Genomic DNA, 18,171 nt, shown 5'->3' on the forward strand with positions numbered 1-18,171 from the left:
CAGAAGATGAGAGAGAGCAAGATATTGAAAACCTATTTGAAGAAATAATGACAGAAAACTTCCCCCACCTGGTGAAAGAAATGGACTTACAGGTCCAAGAAGTGCGGAGAACCCCAAACAAAAGGAATCCAAAGAGGACCACACCAAGACACATCATAATTAAAATTCCAAGAGCAAAAGACAAAGAGAGAATCTTAAAAGCAGCAAGAGAAAGAAACTCAGTTACCTACAAGGGAATACCCATACGACTGTCAGCTGATTTCTCAACAGAAACTTTGCAGGCCAGAAGGGAGTGGCAAGAAATAGTCAAAGTGATGAATACCAAGAACCTACAACCAAGATTACTTTATCCAGCAAAGCTATCATTCAGAATTGAAGGTCAGATAAAGAGCTTCACAGATAAGGAAAAGCTAAAGGAGTTCATCAGCACCAAACCAGGATTATATGAAATGCTGAAAGGTATCCTTTAAGAAGAGGAAGAGGAAGAAAAAGGTAAAGATACAAATTATGAACAACAAATATGCATCTATCAACAAGTGAATCTAAGAATCAAGTGAATAAATAATCTGATGAACAGAATGAACTGGTGATTATAATAGAATCAGGGACATAGAAAGGGAATGGACTGACTATTCTTGGGGGGGAAAGGGGTGTGGGAGAGGCGGGAAGAGACTGGACAAAAATCGTGCACCTATGGATGAGGACAGTGGGTGGGGAGTGAGGGCAGAGGGTGGGGGGGGAACTGGGAAGAGGGGAGTTATGGGGGGAAAAAAGAGGAACAAATGTAATAATCTGAACAATAAAGATTTAATTAAAAAAAAAAACCAATTAAAAAGAACTCTGAAAGTCCCACATCCTGAGAACCCAGTCAGTCCCAGGCAAACCGGGATGGTTAGTCATCCTGCTGCTGTATTATCTCAAGAGATTTGGGCCCCATTGCGGAGTTTTAAACAGTGGATGGATGATACAGGGACAAGGGTGCTTACCTAGCAGACAGAGTGTTCCCAAGCCTGCTGTTCGTTCCACAGTGTCCTTTTTCCTCTCTTGCTACTGAAATAGAAATTGTAGATGAGACCTGGCTACCCACCTAAAGACTACATTTCCAAATAATTCTGACCATGAAACTAAGTTCTGGACAATGGAATGTGAGCTGAAAGTATTTAATGCTCCTACTGACTGTAACCTTAAAAGACAGAGCCCCTGAGAGTGGGTTCAGGCTCCAAAGAAAAGAGTATGAGGAAGGATTAGAAACTCTATAAGCTCAGGCCCTGCCCCAGACATTTTGAATAATAATCTCAGAGTTGGGGAAATGGACTATTTTTTTAAAAAAATTGCAGGCCACAGTGGTTAAGTGCATGGGTTCTACAGTGGACTGCCTGGCTTCCATTCCCGGTGCCCAGCTGTGTGACCTTGTCCAAGTAACTTAACTTCTCTGTGCCTCAGTTTTCTTACCTGTAAAAATGTGTTAATTGTACCTCCTTGATAGGGTGAAGATTAATAAGGGCTTATCTGGCATCGTTTCTCCCCGCCGCCCCCCCCCCCCATCCCCGCCTTAGAGAGCAGTGGCAGGATGTGAAATGTAATGGCCCACTATTTTTAAAAGTCACTTAAGAAAGTTTTAAACACAGGTGCTAAGGGTCCTGTCTGTAGGGGGGATGATTCCAGGGGGCTCCTAAGAGCCTTTTGTACCCTCCAAGAATTCCTGAGAATCCCTCACCCCATGGTTCTGGGCAGTGGGTAAAAAGGACTAGAGGGAGGATGGGACTTATCCTCAAGAAACTTCCAGGCTACCGGGGAAGATTGGCACACACGTGGAACACAGGTACAGACTCTCAATGAGTGCAGAGAAACGGTGCAATTTGGGGAGGCTGGGCAGATAGGAGTGGCTGGATTGACAAGTGACCAGAGGTTTCCAGGGTGCCTTGTAGCAGGTTCACAAGGAGGGAAGGCCAGGGTGAGAGAGGGGAAGTGAAGGTCATGTGGGGTGAGGGGCTAGCTGCACGTTAACATTCACACAGCATGCTGCTGAGCTGGCCTTCACCACATGAGCACCTGCTTTCAGTCCTTAGGGAGCGATCTGAAGGCCTGGGATGGCAGTTTGTAGTTCTGCAGAGACACAGGTCTGACTCATGTCTCCCTTGACTCTAGTGTGTGCAAAGAACCAATTAGGGAGTGATTCTGGCTGGAACAATCAGCATCGTCATCATAGCACAGCTTTATTGGGCTTAACTTGTGCCTTAGGGAGAAACTGCAAAGGGACAAATCCTTTGTAAAAATCCTAGTGTAAAAATTCTGAAAAGATTGCCAAGTGCCATTGCTGGTAGCAAAATTGAGACTAAGAAAATGATTATTCTTAATTTAAAATAGCTATTTTATATTAAAAAAAGAAGGGAAGGTTGAATTTGGCAATTGTTTGGTACAACAGTATTAGAGGTAATGTTATTGTGTTATAATATACAATACTAGAGGCCCGGTACATGAAATTTGTGTACTGGAGGGGGAGGATCCCTCAGCCTGGCCTGCATAGTCTTGCAGTCCAGGACCCCTCAGGGGATGTCTGCCTGCTGGCTTAGGCCTGTTCCCCCTGAGGCCTAAGCAGACATTTGGAAATCCCTCTTGCAGTCTAGGACCCCTCGCTCCTTACCGCCCGCCTACATGCCACTGCTCCTTACCACTCAGCTTGCTGCTTCTTAGAGCTGCCATGGAGTCAGGAGAGGCTCCTGCCACTGCCACTGCGCTCACCAGCTGTGAGCCCTATCTTTCTGTGTAGTTGTCTGTGGGCCAACCACTCTCTTCCTTCTCATTTAGGGCGAGCAGCATGCGGAGGCAGAGTGCACTGTCGTGGAACACAGAGGGCTGCCCGGAGCTGAGGGGAGTGGCTGGGCCCATGCGGTGAGAGGTGGACACAGAGGATGCTGTCTCACCCAATTATGGGGTGAGCTGGCCAGCCTTCATCTGCCTGACCCCACCCAGGGAGGGACTGAGCAGGGTGTCTGCCTCTCCATTCTCCATCCTTCCATCTGTGACACCTGTCACCCTTGCCAGGCCTCCCCCAAAGTGAGTTCAGCTCAATCCCTGAATGTAAAAGGGCACGGTGGGGGGCCTCCACTCCAGTGCCCCCTGATTCCCAGCGACAGGACCTGATCTCAGGATGGTGGCCACAGCTGCAGAACATAGATCTGTTTCAAGAAAAGTTGGGAATGCAGACTTTCGTATGAGTCTATTCCAAAAGGTGGCAGTTTATTCATATTGTGGAAAAGACACCTTCAAGAGTAACATAAGTGGGTAAAATCAGGGTCAAACTGGGCCATTTCCTCATCCAATCTCTCTGAGGTGTGTGGGCAGAACCAAGTTTCAGCTCTTCGCAAGACACTTCCGGGTTTTTTTTTTTTTAAGCCTAAAGGACAGTAGTCTGTCTTCATTCTTGTTCTTTGGGATTTTTTCATCATCGGATGAAAGGATACGTACATTGGGGCAATCCTCTCAAGATACAATATTCCAGTTTCTCTCATGTGATGACGACAGCACCCCTCAGAGGGAGGGAGCCGACAGATGGGGAGCAGGGAATTCTGAAAACCAAAGCAATGACAGAGATGCTAAACCTTTTCTTCACACATCTGACACCCCTCCTCAGGCTGCCTGTAGGCCAGGCGTCTGCTATACCTTAACCACTTGATGTCCTGGCAGGCTTCCCTGAGCCCTGCAAGGCAGTGTGCAGGGCTGCCTCTGCCCAGAGGGGAGTTGCCCTCTGCCCCGCCCCCCCATGGCCCCAGCCACTCCTGGTACAGCGCCTGAACGTGGGCGCTGGTCTCTGGGGCTACACGGGGATGGCAGCGTAGATGCCTTCCATCTGCTGCAGCAGTTCCTTGTCTGCATGCCCTCCTCGCCTGGGCCTGACCCCTGCTGCTTAGGCATCCCCGCTGCAGGCCAGGACCTCAATGAAGTGGCAGGGGAACTTGCCCCTCTACAGCTTCAGGACCACTTCTGGATGTTCCGAAAGCCAGTCTCAAAGCATAGCAGAACCTCTCCGTCCCTTTCAAGGGTGACCTCCTGGAAGTCTTTGTTCCTCAGGATGCAGTAGGTGAGCACCCCCATGTCCTCATTGAACAGCTCCTTGGCTATGTGCTTAAAGATGTGCCCCAGGTATCCATCGGAGCTGGTACCCTTGTGGAGCCTCGCCTCCTCCTCCTTCATTTCTCCAAACAGAGTGTCCATGGTGGTGTCACTTTGCTCCATTATCTGGACAATTTCACCTGAGGTTAATATGCAGTCAGCACCCCGGGAACTATGCAAAGCTGTGGGAACATCTTCTCAAAGGGCCTCCAGTTTCTCATCATAACATGGGGCCACAATGACGTGGAAAATCTTGTCTGGGGACAGGTTCTGCCATCTGGCGAAGTAATCCTTCACCAGAGAGCCCATGATCTGCTTGGGAGACTTGGCCGTGAAGAGATGGGGGGTGATGGGGTGACCCAGCATGTGCTCTGCATATTGGACCCAGCCAGGGCAGGCAGAGGTCAGCATGGGCAGCCGGGGCTCTTCCTCATGGTGCTGGCAGTACCGACGCACAAATTCCTTCTGACTCTTCAGGATGCTGCAGTCCGCAGCTATCTTCATGTCAAAGACAGTGTGCCCCAAGGCTTTTGAGGAAGCTGCAGAGCCTTTTGGCTTCATCAGTGACACTGAGGCTGAATTTCGCAGCAAAATAAGGCAGAGACTGAGGACACACAGACACTGCCAGCACCTTGTGCTGTGAGGTGTCACATTTCTTATTAAGGTTCAGAACACGGAAGAAGTCCTTGGTGTTCTGTTGAGAAACTTGGACTCCTTCCTCTGCGGTCACACAACTATCACACGCCAGGCAGTCACTCAGAAATATCTTGGCATCAGCCAACTTATGGAATTCTCCCTTCTCTCCGTTTTCCTGAGTTGGACTCCGGATGTTGACTGCAGCATTCTCTTGGTCATCAGTTTTTGTTTTTTTGCTACATTCCTTTCGTGTGTAGTGCTCACACTTCATCTGGAGTGGGGTGGGTGGGGGCCCGGCTTGAGTGACCTGGAGGAAGCATGGGGAGAGCAGTCACCACTGGTCGCCCCTGGTGCTGCTGGTGGTATCCTTTATTCCTTGTGGAGTGTCTAGGGAGGGGAAGCGGCCGCAGTGCCTGAGGCCAAGTTCCAGGAGGTGGCAGCGCTGTCGGGATCATGCCAGCAGCGCTGGTCTGTTGGTGCCTGTCCTGTCCTCTGGAGATTGAACCTGCAGCACTATTAAGGGAGCCAGTCCCCAGTTCAGCCCCACCTTTGCCACTGATTGATTGGAGTCTGAGGGCTGGGAGGAGGGACCAAGTGGTCTGTCTTCCACCCGCCCCGCTCACCAGTCGCCATGCCACGGATTCATCAGAGCCTGAGGGAGCCCGGTTCCCCCATTAGCCATCCCCTGATCAATGGAGCCTGCTGTTCGATCATCCATCTGGTCATTTAGGTCATGATGGCTTCTGGCTTTTTATATATTAGGATACTACAGGATGGGGCCATCATCTCTGCACAGAAATAGACAAGAGGGATTGGAGAGCTGTTCATTCAAGCACTCTGGCTAGTGAAGTAATTGCATTTTTATGGAGGAAATTATGTACTATGAATATATTTGGGTTTGGGGAATTGTGAGTACTTTGGTAATGTCTAGGATCTAATGAAATTTAAGTGTCTTCCCTCATCCTAGAATTGTAAACTAGGTTACTGCCTTATAATTTATGACCCTAGACCATAGCATAGTACCCTGGACAGAGTCAGACCTCAATCAAAGTTTGTTAAATGAGTGGATGGATGAATGACTGAGGAGGTGAATGGCTCTCTGTCTGTTTGGCCAGACAAGTAAGGCCTGCATGGTAAGGCCCCTCTGAATGTGGAGACAGAGACCATCCAAGGGAATCCTCAAGGCTGGACCTAGGTTTTGTGGGAAATTTGTATCTTTTGAGATTCTTACAGAGAAAGAGCTCATGAAATGTTCGCTGTCTTCAACTATCTGAGCCTTGGTTTTCCCATTTGTGAAATGTGGATCATCAAGCTCCTCCCCAGGTCAAGTGGGTTAAGTGAGCTTCACACAAGGTGGGACTTTCTGGAGAAAGCCAAATGTAGAGGCCCCTTCATTCTTCCACCTTCACTGTCCTTGGGGGCTCCCAGTTGAGGCAGAGGAAGACAGGCCACCTCCTCAGAAGCTTTTTTTTTTTTTTTTTTTTTTTAATGCTGTAAAGCACTGCACCAGTGTCAGCCACCATGAATGGTGGCAATACCATTATTTCAAGGTCAAGGGTGAGGGCGGTGGGAGAGGCAGGAGCAAAGTCAGTGTGTGCAGGGCAGCCTGACCAGTACAGAGAGCAGGAGATGTGCCTGGGAGGCCACAACAGGGGCTGGAAGCCAGAGGGCTGGGTTGGATTCCTAGTTCTGGCTCATCACCAATCGTCCTGGCCACCATGAGAACTATCTCTAGGAACCCTGGGAAGCTCAGTCATGGAGTCTCCTCCTAACCACATAAAAGTGGTCCCTGAAGAAGCCCATCTGATGGCTGGTACAGTCGTGAGATCTCTCACAGATGACACTGTCAATTAAAGGTCTCCCCTCTGCACCCCCGCAATCCACTCCTCCCCTTCCCACTCCCTGGGGAAGGGCAATTGAGTCTGTGACAAACCTCCCAGCCAAGATCTTTCTAGGCATAATTTGGCCAGGCTAAATACCCCAGGTTGATTAGATAAGACTCAAATTACATGAGCAAGGCTTGCAAGCCCATCACTTTAGGGGTTTTCAAGTTATTTACGTGGCATCTCTGATTTTGCTGGGAGAAAATGATTTCTTGCTCCCAGGCAAACTAAACCCACAATTTAGGGCAGTGGCTTCCTCTCGAGCCCTATAAAGGGGGAGACCAAGATCTTAGGCTTGTGAGTTGCATCTCAGCTAAGGATTAGCTTCTTATTCCAGCACTCTGGATTTTCTAGCATGAGCCGCCAATTCACCTACAAGTCGGGAGCTGCTGCTAAGGGGGGCTTCAGTGGCTGCTCCGCTGTGCTCTCAGGGGGCAGCTCGCCTTCCTATCGGGCAGGGGTCAAAGGGCTCAGCGGGGGCTTTGGAAGCCGGAGCCTCTACAGCCTGGGGGGCTCCCGGAGTATCTCCTATAACGTGACCAGTGGCAGCGGGCGAACAGGGGGCTATGGATTTGGCCGGGGCCGGGCCAGCGGTTTTGCTGGCAGCATGTTTGGCAGTGTGGCCCTGGGGCCCGCATGTCCATCTGTTTGCCCTCCAGGGGGCATCTCTCAGGTCACCGTCAACAAGAGCCTCCTGGCTCCCCTCAATGTGGAGCTGGACCCTGAGATCCAGAAAGTGCGTGCCCAGGAGCGGGAGCAGATCAAGACTCTGAACAACAAGTTCGCCTCCTTCATCGACAAGGTGGGACTTTCTGGAGAAAGCCGAATGTAGAGCCCCTTTGTTCTTCCACCTTCACTGTCCTTGGGGGCTCCCAGTCTGAGGCAGAGGAAGACAGGCCACTTTCCCAGGATGCAGACACCGCCGAGGACTGGGCAGGGAGGAACTGGACGAATCCTGGACATCAGTGTTGAGAGGTCAGGGTGGCCAGAGGGGCAGGAGGAGTTAGAGAGCTTAGTCTGGGAAGGTCTCCTGGAGGCAGGGACAGTGGCACGCTTTGAGAAGTAGGAGAGTGATGGCACGTGAAACTTAGAAGCCAGACAATGGAGAGGTCCATGGCAGCCTAGGATGTCTAGAATGCCATAGGGCCTAGCTCATCCTCTTAGGGGACCCAGACCAGCTCAGACACTGGTCAGAAGATAGACTCAGAGCCTGTAATACATCCAAAACGGACATGCTGGCCCCAGGGCGAGGCACCTGGGAATTAGTAGTGTACTGGAGTAGAGGTTTCCAAAAATGGTCCCTGAACTGGCAGCATCAGCTTCACTTGGGGACTGATTAGAAATGCACATTCTCAGGCTCCACTTTGTGCCTGCTGAACCACAAACTCTTGGAGTGGGGCCTTGGGATGTGCAGCTCTAATAAGCCCCCAGGGTGATGCTGATGCACACTAAAGTTTGAGAGCCACCGATGAACAAAGAGGTAGGAGCGTCTTGGGAAGCAGACTTCCTGAGCTTCAGGGTGTAGGGGAAGCTTCCCAAAGATGACAGCGGGGTAGGGTGGTCAAAGCTGAGTAGGAGTTTGCCAGATGAAGGTGGGGAAAGGCAACGTAGGAAAGGGAGCAGTCACATGCAGCATAAAGGGCTTATCTGGAGAGCAGGACACCTTGGGTTGTGTGAATGTTAGGTGAATGGCAGCAGAGGGGCTGGGCCCATTATGAAGAGCATAAGTAGGAATTTGGACTTGACTCTGTAGGTGATATGGAACCACCAGAGGGTTTTGTGCAAGGAAATGATATAATATTTATAAACTGCCACTTGAGAATGCTGGGGAAATGCTCTGAGATCATAGATTTGGACATGAAAGCAACATAGGAGGTGCTGAGACCCCAGGTCAGTTGAACACCGACCTCTGGCTGGGCTGAGAAAGGCCATGACCTAGGAGACAGAGAGTAGGCAGAGCACAGGCCAGGCTACTGGGTCTGAGCCGAGCCACGCAGGAGCATGAAGGCCAATACAGGTCAGTTTACATATTTAAGGTCAGCATTGGCCAAGGCTGACCACTGACATTGGTCCAAGCAGGTTTGGACAGATACAGAGGAGACGTATCTTGATAAGAGGGAAATGATGTTGAAGCCCTTCCTGATGGTGTCGCATTCTCACAGAAAGAGAACTCCTCAGTCAAAGGGCCTGGCTGGGGAGGGACATGAGGCTTACACTCTAAGCTAATGCAGCATAAGAGAACACAGCTACCAACCAGAAAAGGAAACACACAGCCTCTCCCCATGACTGAGTGTCTGTTGATCTGGGTTCCAGGTGCGGTTCCTGGAGCAGCAGAACCAGGTGCTGGAGACCAAGTGGGAGCTGCTGCAGCAGCTGGACCTGAACAACTGCAAGAACAACCTGGAGCCCCTGTACGAGGGCTACATTAGCAACCTGCGGAAGCAGCTGGAGACGCTGTCGGGGGACAGGGTGAGGCTGGACTCGGAGCTGAGGAACATGCGGGATGTGGTGGAGGACTACAAGAAGAGGTGAGCAAGGATCCTGCACCCAGATTGACCACCTCCTGGGCTGGGTTTTCCCAGCAGGCACTGGGACATTTGCCTCTGGTCTCAGGAGCACTGAGCTCAGGTGGGAGTGACCCAGCTTGAGCTCTTCTGCCCGGCAAGATGACAGCTGAGCAAGTTGGACAGGGGACAGCCAGCCTCTTGGAAAGCGGCAGAACTGTCCTCACAGAGACTACCTCCAGGGCATGTTCTCTCTTTTCTTCACTCGATAGAGTTCATGTGTGCCTGCCCCACAGACTCTTGGTTCCTGAGTTGCCTCTAAGTTCCAAGGAAATTCCTCTGCATGTCAGGGAGCTTGGATTTCTGTTGGGCTTCCTTTCTCATTTCCCTCAGATCCTGTACATTTGGGCCATGCTTCTTCTTCCTACCCCAGGGGACAGTGCTGGCTGCCTTGGAACTCATGCTTGAGGATGAGGTGGAGTTATTGGTAGGGGTTGTCGGACACAAGAATCATGGCCGAAAGACAGTGTCATGTTCCTGTAATTTGGACACTGAATGGGAGGAGGAAGAACCTACTCATTCTCCAGACAGCAGAGGAAATTCAGACCCCAAACCATCTGGTCACCTGGCGCAGGAGGGAATTGCTTCAAACCCTGCCCACAATTGCAAAGATGTAGAATAATACCTATTAAAAGATACACAACATGAGCACCTCCTTTCTCTTTTCATAATGAGAACACACACACACACACACACACACACACACACACACACACACACACACCCTGCTCACTGTGATGCTTTTCCTGCAGGTATGAGGAGGAAATAAACAAGCGCACAACTGCTGAGAATGAATTTGTGGTGCTTAAGAAGGTGAGGAGGGGGTGTATATCCCTCGGTTACCCAAGTAGTGGAGTGTGGAGGGTGGGTGAGGTGACATCAGAGAGGATACTGAAGTCTGTGCTCCCTACAAGGGCCTGGAGCCAAGGCAGATGGAAGGATTTGTTGCTTGGGACATGTTGGGACACCTTGGTGTTTATCTAGAACAGCTTCGTGTTTTATGTAAATGGGCAGGAGCCTAGACATGGATTGTCAATCCCCAGGTCATACCCACTTTGGCTTTGGGAACAGGATATGCTTTGAGAGGGGCTATAGGTTTGCTTCCCAACTCTGCCTGCCTCTGGCAAATTGCAGTCTGAATGACAGACTGTGCATGTGTGCGGGTGTGTGTGTGTGTGTGTATGTGTGTGTGTGTGTGTGGGGGGGGGGGGCTAGGGCTCCCTCCTGTACCTTCTCTTTGAGAAATAGAGGCAGTAAAACAATCCCATTTTAGGATGGGGCAGAAGGAGTTCCATAATCACCAAGAGCTTGTTTAGGGTCTCACAATGAGTCCTGGGTGGAAGTCAGGTTCTTGCCCCCTTGGTCTTGACTCCATTCTCTGAGGCAGCCTGTCACCGAGTCAGTGCTGGGGTGCCAGTTCCCAGGAGAACGCTGTCTGGACTTGAAGAAGGGTGATGTCAGGGGGTCCCTGGATTCCCTTAGGATGTGGATGCGGCTTACATGAGCAAGGTGGAGCTGCAGGCCAAGGTGGACGCCCTGGATGGAGAGATCAAGTTCTTCAAGTGTCTGTACGAAGGGGTAAGGCTCCCCCATCCCACCCCCAACTCTGTCTTCTAGAAGGACAGACGTAAATGAGCAGTTATTTACTCATCAGTAACTTTAAGAGCCCAGGTGTCTAGTATTTGGATGCTGGGAACTTGGTAGATCCAAGGCAAGAGTGAAATATACCCTCGTACTTCCAAATGATGTGTGCCATCAGCCCCAGGCTACCTCCGGTGGCCTGCTCTCACATCCTCCAGGAAGTTGGGGTGCTTAAGGAGTTCCCACTGATCTTCAGCGGAGCACATTCTCATTTTTGCCTGTTTTATCTCTGTCACTTGGGGCACTTCCTCAGGTCTTGGTCAGAAATCCTTAGGGATGGAGGTGGGGAGGCCTCAAAATCTTTCTACTGATTCTATGACAATCTGGCTTCAAGCCTCAGCCTGTTGGCTAAGCATCTGTGGGCTGTGGTGTCCTTAGTGTCTCTTATGTGGTGTCCAGCTTGTTTCCTCCCCACCTTTTCTACTTCTAACCAGTTCAGGTGACAGACATGTGGGTTGTTTTCTACTTGGGCTGCTTCAAACCCACTCAGCAGTTTCTAGGTGTGGTGTTGGAACCTCTGGGCTGGTGAGGTCCATTTTTATACGTTTTGGAGAATACAGCTGCATCTGTTTTTGGAGGGTTTAGGGGCTCCCCTGCTGGGATAGGGCCATCACCTTGGCACTTTCCTCTGCTCACAAAAGACATTTCATGCCTCTTTGTTTCCCATGCAGGAGATTGCTCAAATCCAATCCCACATCAGTGACACATCTGTCATCCTATCCATGGACAACAACCGGAACCTGGACCTAGACAGCATCATCAATGAGGTCCGCGCCCAATATGAGGAGATTGCCCTGAAGAGCAAGGCTGAGGCTGAGGCCCTGTACCAGACCAAGGTGAGGCTGCATACCTTCCAGAGTCAAGGGTTCTAAGACCTCTGGTCCAGTCCCATGACCCACCATGGCCCACATACTAGTTGGGATCAAGACACTCTCCCTGACACTGGTGGAAGCCCAAAGGGAGGGGAAGATGAAGCTCTGCCCTTAGGATCTACTTAGAACATGACAGCCATGGGAGGACACACACAGCTGAGTGCAAACAAATGTGGCACAGAGTCATGAATGCAGAGGAGACAGAGGTTAGGGAACTAGGATCAGATGGGGCAAGTCAGGAACAGCTTCTGCAGGCAGAGTTTTGAACTGCGTCTGGGAAGGAAGAAAACATGGGCAGTTAGCATCTCAAATCCCTTGTTAATTATAATAAATTAGGGGGTCTCTTTAGTGTGATCTGAGATTAGGTAACTCCTACCTTTTCATTCAAGTCCAAGTCCAAGAATAAAGGGGGTGCTTGAGTCCCTTAGATCTTAACTCCTCTAATGGGTTGTGGGTGGGAAGATAATTTTTTAGATAATGTGGTTTCTCAGATCTAAATGGCAATTTCCTAATTGTTCCTTGCTATTTATCAGGCTCCTACTCAAGGGAAATCCGCACTCTCTTTATCTTGTTTATCCCTCCCCCAACCCACTCCTTGCTACCCTGGGGACAGATAGATTTGGCCTGCAGGGGTGGGAGGAAGGGAGGCTTTCAAAGACTGGTAGACACCACAGTCCAGGGCTTCTTGATAAAGGTTCCAACTCAGGTTCCCAGGCCCCAAATCCCTCTACTTTTCTGCTGCAAGCTAGGGTCAGGGGTGGCTGTGTGGTTTAATCACTCAGGAGACTGCATGGGTCAGAACTGGGGGAGTCAGTGCCTCTCTCCCAGCTAGAGTGTGGGAAGTTGTGCTCACATAGCCTTGCAGAGAAGCAAGAGAAGGCCACCTGTTCTGCCATAGTGTTTTTTTGTCCTAAGATTACCCCCCAAAATAAAACACAGGATCATAGAGAGAAGACCCTTTCCTTCCAGAGTCTCAGAAGAGGAATCCTGAATCTAGGGCCATACTGGGGCCAGATATGAGAGAACTGGCAAGGCCAAGCACCCAGGGACAGAAACAAGCAATGCATAGACACTAGAGGTCTGAATGTCATATGTTTTTGTGTTTCCCTTCAGCCAAATTATGGGGTAGAAATGGAATACCCTCTGTTGACTATCCAATCGATGACATCAAATCTAGGAATAATCCCCAAAGTGTAGGTGATCCAAAATTCATGACTAGTGTTAGATACAGTCATTCTATCCCCGCCACTCATATACAAAATGTTCCTCCATGCCCAGCAAGATTGCCAGTAGCTTGGGGCCCAGCTGAACTGTGAAGGGAAGGAAGTCACAGGAAATATAGGTGGGCGGCTCTTCAGCTCCCTCTTTGGTTCATTTACTCATTCATTCTTCTATCCATCAGACCTCTTTGAACACTAGCTAGGCTCTGTGCTAAGTACTAGGAATTCAGAAATAAATAACAATAATAAAAAGGTGCCTGCCCTCTAGTCATTCTGAGTCTGATGATAAAGATTTAGAAACTTGTGATCACAGTACAGTCCATAAGAACTATGGACTAGTGTGGCAGGGGCTATGGTGCACCCAACCAGGGATCAGGGAAGGCATCCTGTGGGAAGTGATTCTGTGCTGACTGAGTTGGAGCCAGCTAGGGAAGAAGAGAGAATGGATAGGAAAGGGTTTTCCAGATGGAGGGAGAAGTTCATGCAAAGACTTAGAGACTTGAGAGTATGTGGCATATTGAGGAAACATAGAACTATTTGGCACACGTGGAAAGCTAGGTAGGTGATGGGCAGAGGCTGTGAGAAATGAGTATGGAGAAGGTGGTGGATGCCAGATCTCAAAGCAACTTGATGCCATACTAGGAGTTGAATATGACCTTGACTTTGAAGGGCTATAGGCAGAAGAGTACCATAATTGGAGTTGTGTGTTATAAAATTTCAGTGTGGAGAGTATGAGACTTCCAACAGTCCTTATGTCCAAATCTAACCATCAGTGAGAGCAATTGTGCTTAAGGAAAATAAATAAATCCAATTATTGAGTGGGAGGCTGATAGGCCTGGTGAAATTGGAGACCCCTACTCATCCTTGAGTCAAAATCCCTGCTTTGGCCCATCTCCCCCTAGTTCCAGGAGCTTCAGCTGGCAGCTGGTCGGCATGGGGATGACCTCAAACACACCAAGAACGAGATCTCAGAGCTGACCCGGCTTATCCAAAGGCTGCGCTCGGAGATCGAGAGTGTGAAGAAGCAGGTGAAGGGGACTTAGGGGCTCTTGGCTTACTCCCAAGGGAAGGGTGGACTGCCCATCACATACACTCCCCCTTGCTTCCTCTCCTTCTCTTGGTTCTCCATCTCAGGACCCCAGTCCTCAAATAGAACCCCCTGCTCTCAACCCCCACACTTAGCTCCCAAATGAAGTCTGGGAACAATTGGAAGCCAAGTGTCTGAGGATACCACCTCTCACAGTCCCAGGTTGACAAGCCCCAACACCATGGGGGTGCAGCTTTGCTCTAGGACGTGGGCAAGGACAGAGGAAGGTCGAACCACTCTGAACAGATCGGGGGAGTGGGGCTTGAAGTGAGGCTCAGGGTGCCTTAGAACTCAGGGGGATGCTACCTTCTGGCCCTCAGTGCTCCAACCTGGAGACAGCCATCGCTGATGCCGAGCAGCGGGGTGACTGTGCCTTGAAGGATGCCCGGGTCAAGCTGGATGAGCTGGAGGCTGCCCTGCATCAGGCCAAGGAGGAGCTGGCCCGCATGCTGAGGGAGTACCAGGAACTGATGAGCACAAAGCTGGCCTTGGACATAGAGATCGCCACCTACCGCAAGCTGCTGGAGGGCGAGGAGTGCAGGTGGGTGATGGGAGGGATCTTAGAGTGTTAGAGGGGGAAGAACTTTTATAATCCTCTGACTCAATTTCCCAGAGTGTGGGGGTCAGGCTGATGGAGTGGCTGGAGATGCTTTTCAGGTTACCCACATAGCCTTAAATAGCACAGGATCTGATGAGACAGAGATTTCCTTTACAGTTCTTCTCATTCTAGTCTTCGGACTGGAGAAAATCTCTGCATGGTGCTATTACATCTCTGCCACTGCCCTGCCACTTGTAAATACCCCTATTAATAAAGAGAATAGACCCAGGTTCAGTCTCTGAGCAGACAACACACCTAGCCACAATTTTTCTAATTGTTTAATTTTTATTATTTTGATTTTATTACTACTTCTTTGTTCTTGTTTGGTCAGATAGTAGGTACTGGTTGTCTGTTTATCCTGGTGATATAATACTTCCTTTTAAGAGAAATACATTTTTGTATAAAAAGCAGAGTCAGTGAAAATACTAGCTATATAACAGTATGAGTTGTACATGGTCATAGAAACACTTGGGAGGGTGGTACCTGAAGCACTGATATTTAAAAAACCCTGTTCTACCTCAGCACCATTTTACACAAAATACTCAGAGAGGACAGGTTACTGGTCCTGAAATCATACAGTTAGTCCACCAGTGGCAAATCCTGATGCTATTTCCACATGTACTTATCCAGGCCGTAGCCTCTCAGGAATGAAAAAGTGGATTAAGGAGAAATTTGGCAGGAGGTAGTGTTGCTACTGGGGACTCCAAGGCTGCAAGCTCATAGTCTCAGAAGTGGGGAGAGTAGACTGAGGATGGAGAGGGAGGTGCTTAGAGATATGCAGGTGCAATGTGTGCCTGGACATGAGCTAGTCTGGCCGAGGCTTTCAGGCTGTGGTGAGGGTAGCACAGATTCCATGTGAGGGAGTCACCTGTGCTTTTCTCCCCATGCAGGATGTCTGGAGAATACACCAACTCTGTGAGCATCTGTGAGTATTTCATGACTATGGGGGAATGCTTTTAGTCCATTAACAAGCACAAACTAAGTGGGTGCCTGTGACCGGGACCCCCATGGAACAGCCCGAGCTCCACTGTCATAATCACCTCCCAGCGGAGACCTGCTGCTTCTGTTCCCATCATTTCCTGACCTTTCACATTGGTCCCTGACCCCTCCCTCCCACCCCGAAATCTCTCCCATGCTGGGATGAAACTCTCAGCATTTGCACATGATGGAAGCCTGGAAGCCTGGAAGCAGGGGGCAGGAAGAATCACACCTACTCACTGAGAGTGGAGATCAGGCATAGACACACTGTGCACACCAGCTCTAATGCTGGCCCTACAGCTTCAGCTCCGTCTCCTTCTAAGACAGGCTAGCAAAACTCCCCTATATGAACCAATCAGGATATTCTTTGAAAAAAATAAGACTGGATTCTAAAATTAGATGCAAGACTTGCTTGGGCAACATCTGTTCTTCAGGGGAAGTCCTTGCTATTTCTGTTTGTTCAGAGAAGGAGAAGTTTCCTGATTTGGAGGTCCTATGGGATCTGGGCTGCTTCTCCTGGTGCTTGAGCTGCCCAGGAATTGAGTGTGTGTCACTCAACTCAAGTCCACAGTTTATGTGAAGTATTTGCTTAAAGTGGAGACTGGGACTGTTAGTTGGGACTGGGAAGTTGGAGGGGACTCAGGGCCACCCCTGCTCTGCGACACACACTTATCACTTGTCCCTCCATCCTCCTCAGCAGTCATCAGCAGCTCCACAGCTGGGACCGCGGGCACAGGAGCCGGCTTCGGGTTCAGTGGTACGGGCACCTATGGCTACCGGCCCAGCTCTGTTGGCTACAGCATGCTGTCTGGAGGCTGTGTCACTGGCAGTGGAAACTGCAGCCCTCGAGGGGAGGCCAAAACCAGGCTGGGGAGTGCAAGTGAATTCAAGGATCCCTCTGGGAAGACCTCAGCTCTGAGTTCACCTACTAAGAAAACTACAAGATAAAGAGAAAGACAGTTGTCTGCCTTGCCCTGGTTTCCTCTGGACTCCCTTCTCCAGGAAACTCCTCTGTCACATTTTCTTTTGGTTTTCTTTGCCACTGACATCTCCTCTATTCCATTTCTCTGCCTTAGTCTTTCTTAATGTAGAATCGGGATTCTAGAATCTAGCCCATCCTCTGCCTCTGTACCAAGAGACCTCTTAACTGGGCCTCCCCTTCCTGAATCCTTCTCCTTGCAGTGGAAGGATTTTTTCTCAAAGGTAACCTCCATCCTCATACTGCCCCTTCCATGCCCTGGTTTAGGGAGTTATTTGGCCATGTGATCCATGGGTACATATGATTGAAGGTGCACTGAGAGACCTGTCTCCTGTGAGAGCAACTCCAGCTCAGGGGAAACATCTGGTTATACATTGTACCTTGCATGGTCCCTGCAGATTTTATAGCTGGGAGTACCCCTGCAGGCTTTTCCCATCAAGGAAGGCTGTGAATATGTGAGCTCTTGTCCTTGTTCAGACCTCGCCTCCATGTTTCCCGTGTCTCACCAATAAACTTATAAAACTCATTCAGGAACAGGATGCTCTCTCTCCTAAGGGAATCCTCATCTCAGGCCTCATGGAGGTCAATGACCTGGAGCCTGGGCATCTGAGGTCCAGTGTGTTCCAAAGAGTCCCTAAGTATCTTTAGATCTGAGTGAGAGAGATCCTTGCACAACTGCCAGATCCCACCATCACCTCTACTGAATTTTGTGATGCTCAGGATTCATCTCTGTTCCCCATCACCCCAGCAGATGCACCTTCTAAGTCATGCTTTCCTCAGACCAACGCTCCAGTGAATGGGTAATCTTTAAGACCATTTAGATTGTCAGCAAGGATAGGGAGCCAATACTTGTGGCAAGATTTCAAACTGGTCAAGAGGTAGCAGAAGGCCAGTTCCAGAAACCTAGGCTCCAGTTATAACTGTCATTCCAGAAAAGGCCAAAGGTAGATTTTCTTTAATGTAATAACCAATGTTCTCTTGGTCCTTGTTGCTGTTTCAGTGGGTTGAGTATGGATGTGAATGTATAAGTGTCTGAGTTGTGTTTAAACATAGGGCCATCTCTGTTACACACACCACTCAGCTTCCAAAGCATTCTGTGCTCAGTAGGCTTCTCATGGGTCCCAGGCCATGCTGCTGCTGCTGCCAGGATGCAACATGAACAAAAGGCAAGTGAGAAGCTGGCCCACATTCAGGCTGTGCTCACAGAGGCATCTGAACAGGATCACGGTGGGTCCAGAGAGAGTCTTAAACTTCAAGTCAATAGCTTTGAATTCAGATTCTGCAAGTAACTGGGGATCATGAGCACGGCTTGCCATCAGTTGGAGCCTCATTTCTTTAGCTATAAAATTGGCGGAATAGTACCCCCAGATCATTGTAAGGCTAAAGTAAGACAATATGAGGATGTCTTGTGCAATGCCTGGTACAAAGTTCATGATTAATAAAGGTTAGTGGAAACAGAATCTTGTCCTCAATCTTTTTGGTTCAAAGACTTGACTTCAGAAAAGGGAACCTTGGAACACTGTTGGTGGGATTGTATATTGGTGCAATTAAAAATTAAAAACAGAGTTGCCATATGATCCAGCAATTCCACTTCTGGGTA

The 18,171-nt window shown here is 49.5% G+C and overlaps 1 protein-coding gene and 1 pseudogene across 2 annotated transcripts; one reads left to right on the forward strand and one right to left on the reverse strand.

Moving 5' to 3' along the window:
- Positions 1 to 2,661: 2,661 nt before the first annotated feature.
- On the reverse strand, positions 2,662 to 5,531 carry LOC118650891 (annotated as a pseudogene).
- Positions 5,532 to 6,408: 877 nt separating this feature from the next.
- LOC118650884 (keratin, type II cytoskeletal 73) lies at positions 6,409 to 18,021 on the forward strand. 2 transcript variants are annotated; one of them, XM_036299381.1, is made up of 9 exons: positions 6,409 to 7,434; positions 8,946 to 9,160; positions 9,949 to 10,009; positions 10,679 to 10,774; positions 11,509 to 11,673; positions 13,832 to 13,957; positions 14,337 to 14,557; positions 15,505 to 15,539; positions 16,293 to 18,021. In XM_036299381.1, the coding sequence occupies exons 1-9, from the start codon at positions 6,988 to 6,990 to the stop codon at positions 16,538 to 16,540; spliced, it is 1,614 nt and encodes a 537-aa protein (XP_036155274.1). In that variant the 5' UTR covers positions 6,409 to 6,987; the 3' UTR covers positions 16,541 to 18,021. The 2 variants fall into 2 exon arrangements, with proteins under 2 accessions (XP_036155274.1, XP_036155273.1); XM_036299380.1 differs by having other exon boundaries at positions 6,410 to 7,434; positions 16,290 to 18,021.
- The last annotated feature ends 150 nt before the right edge of the window (positions 18,022 to 18,171 follow it).

This window comes from Myotis myotis, unplaced genomic scaffold, assembly GCF_014108235.1.
Source record: "Myotis myotis isolate mMyoMyo1 unplaced genomic scaffold, mMyoMyo1.p scaffold_m19_p_3, whole genome shotgun sequence".
Lineage (NCBI taxonomy): Eukaryota > Metazoa > Chordata > Mammalia > Chiroptera > Vespertilionidae > Myotis > Myotis myotis.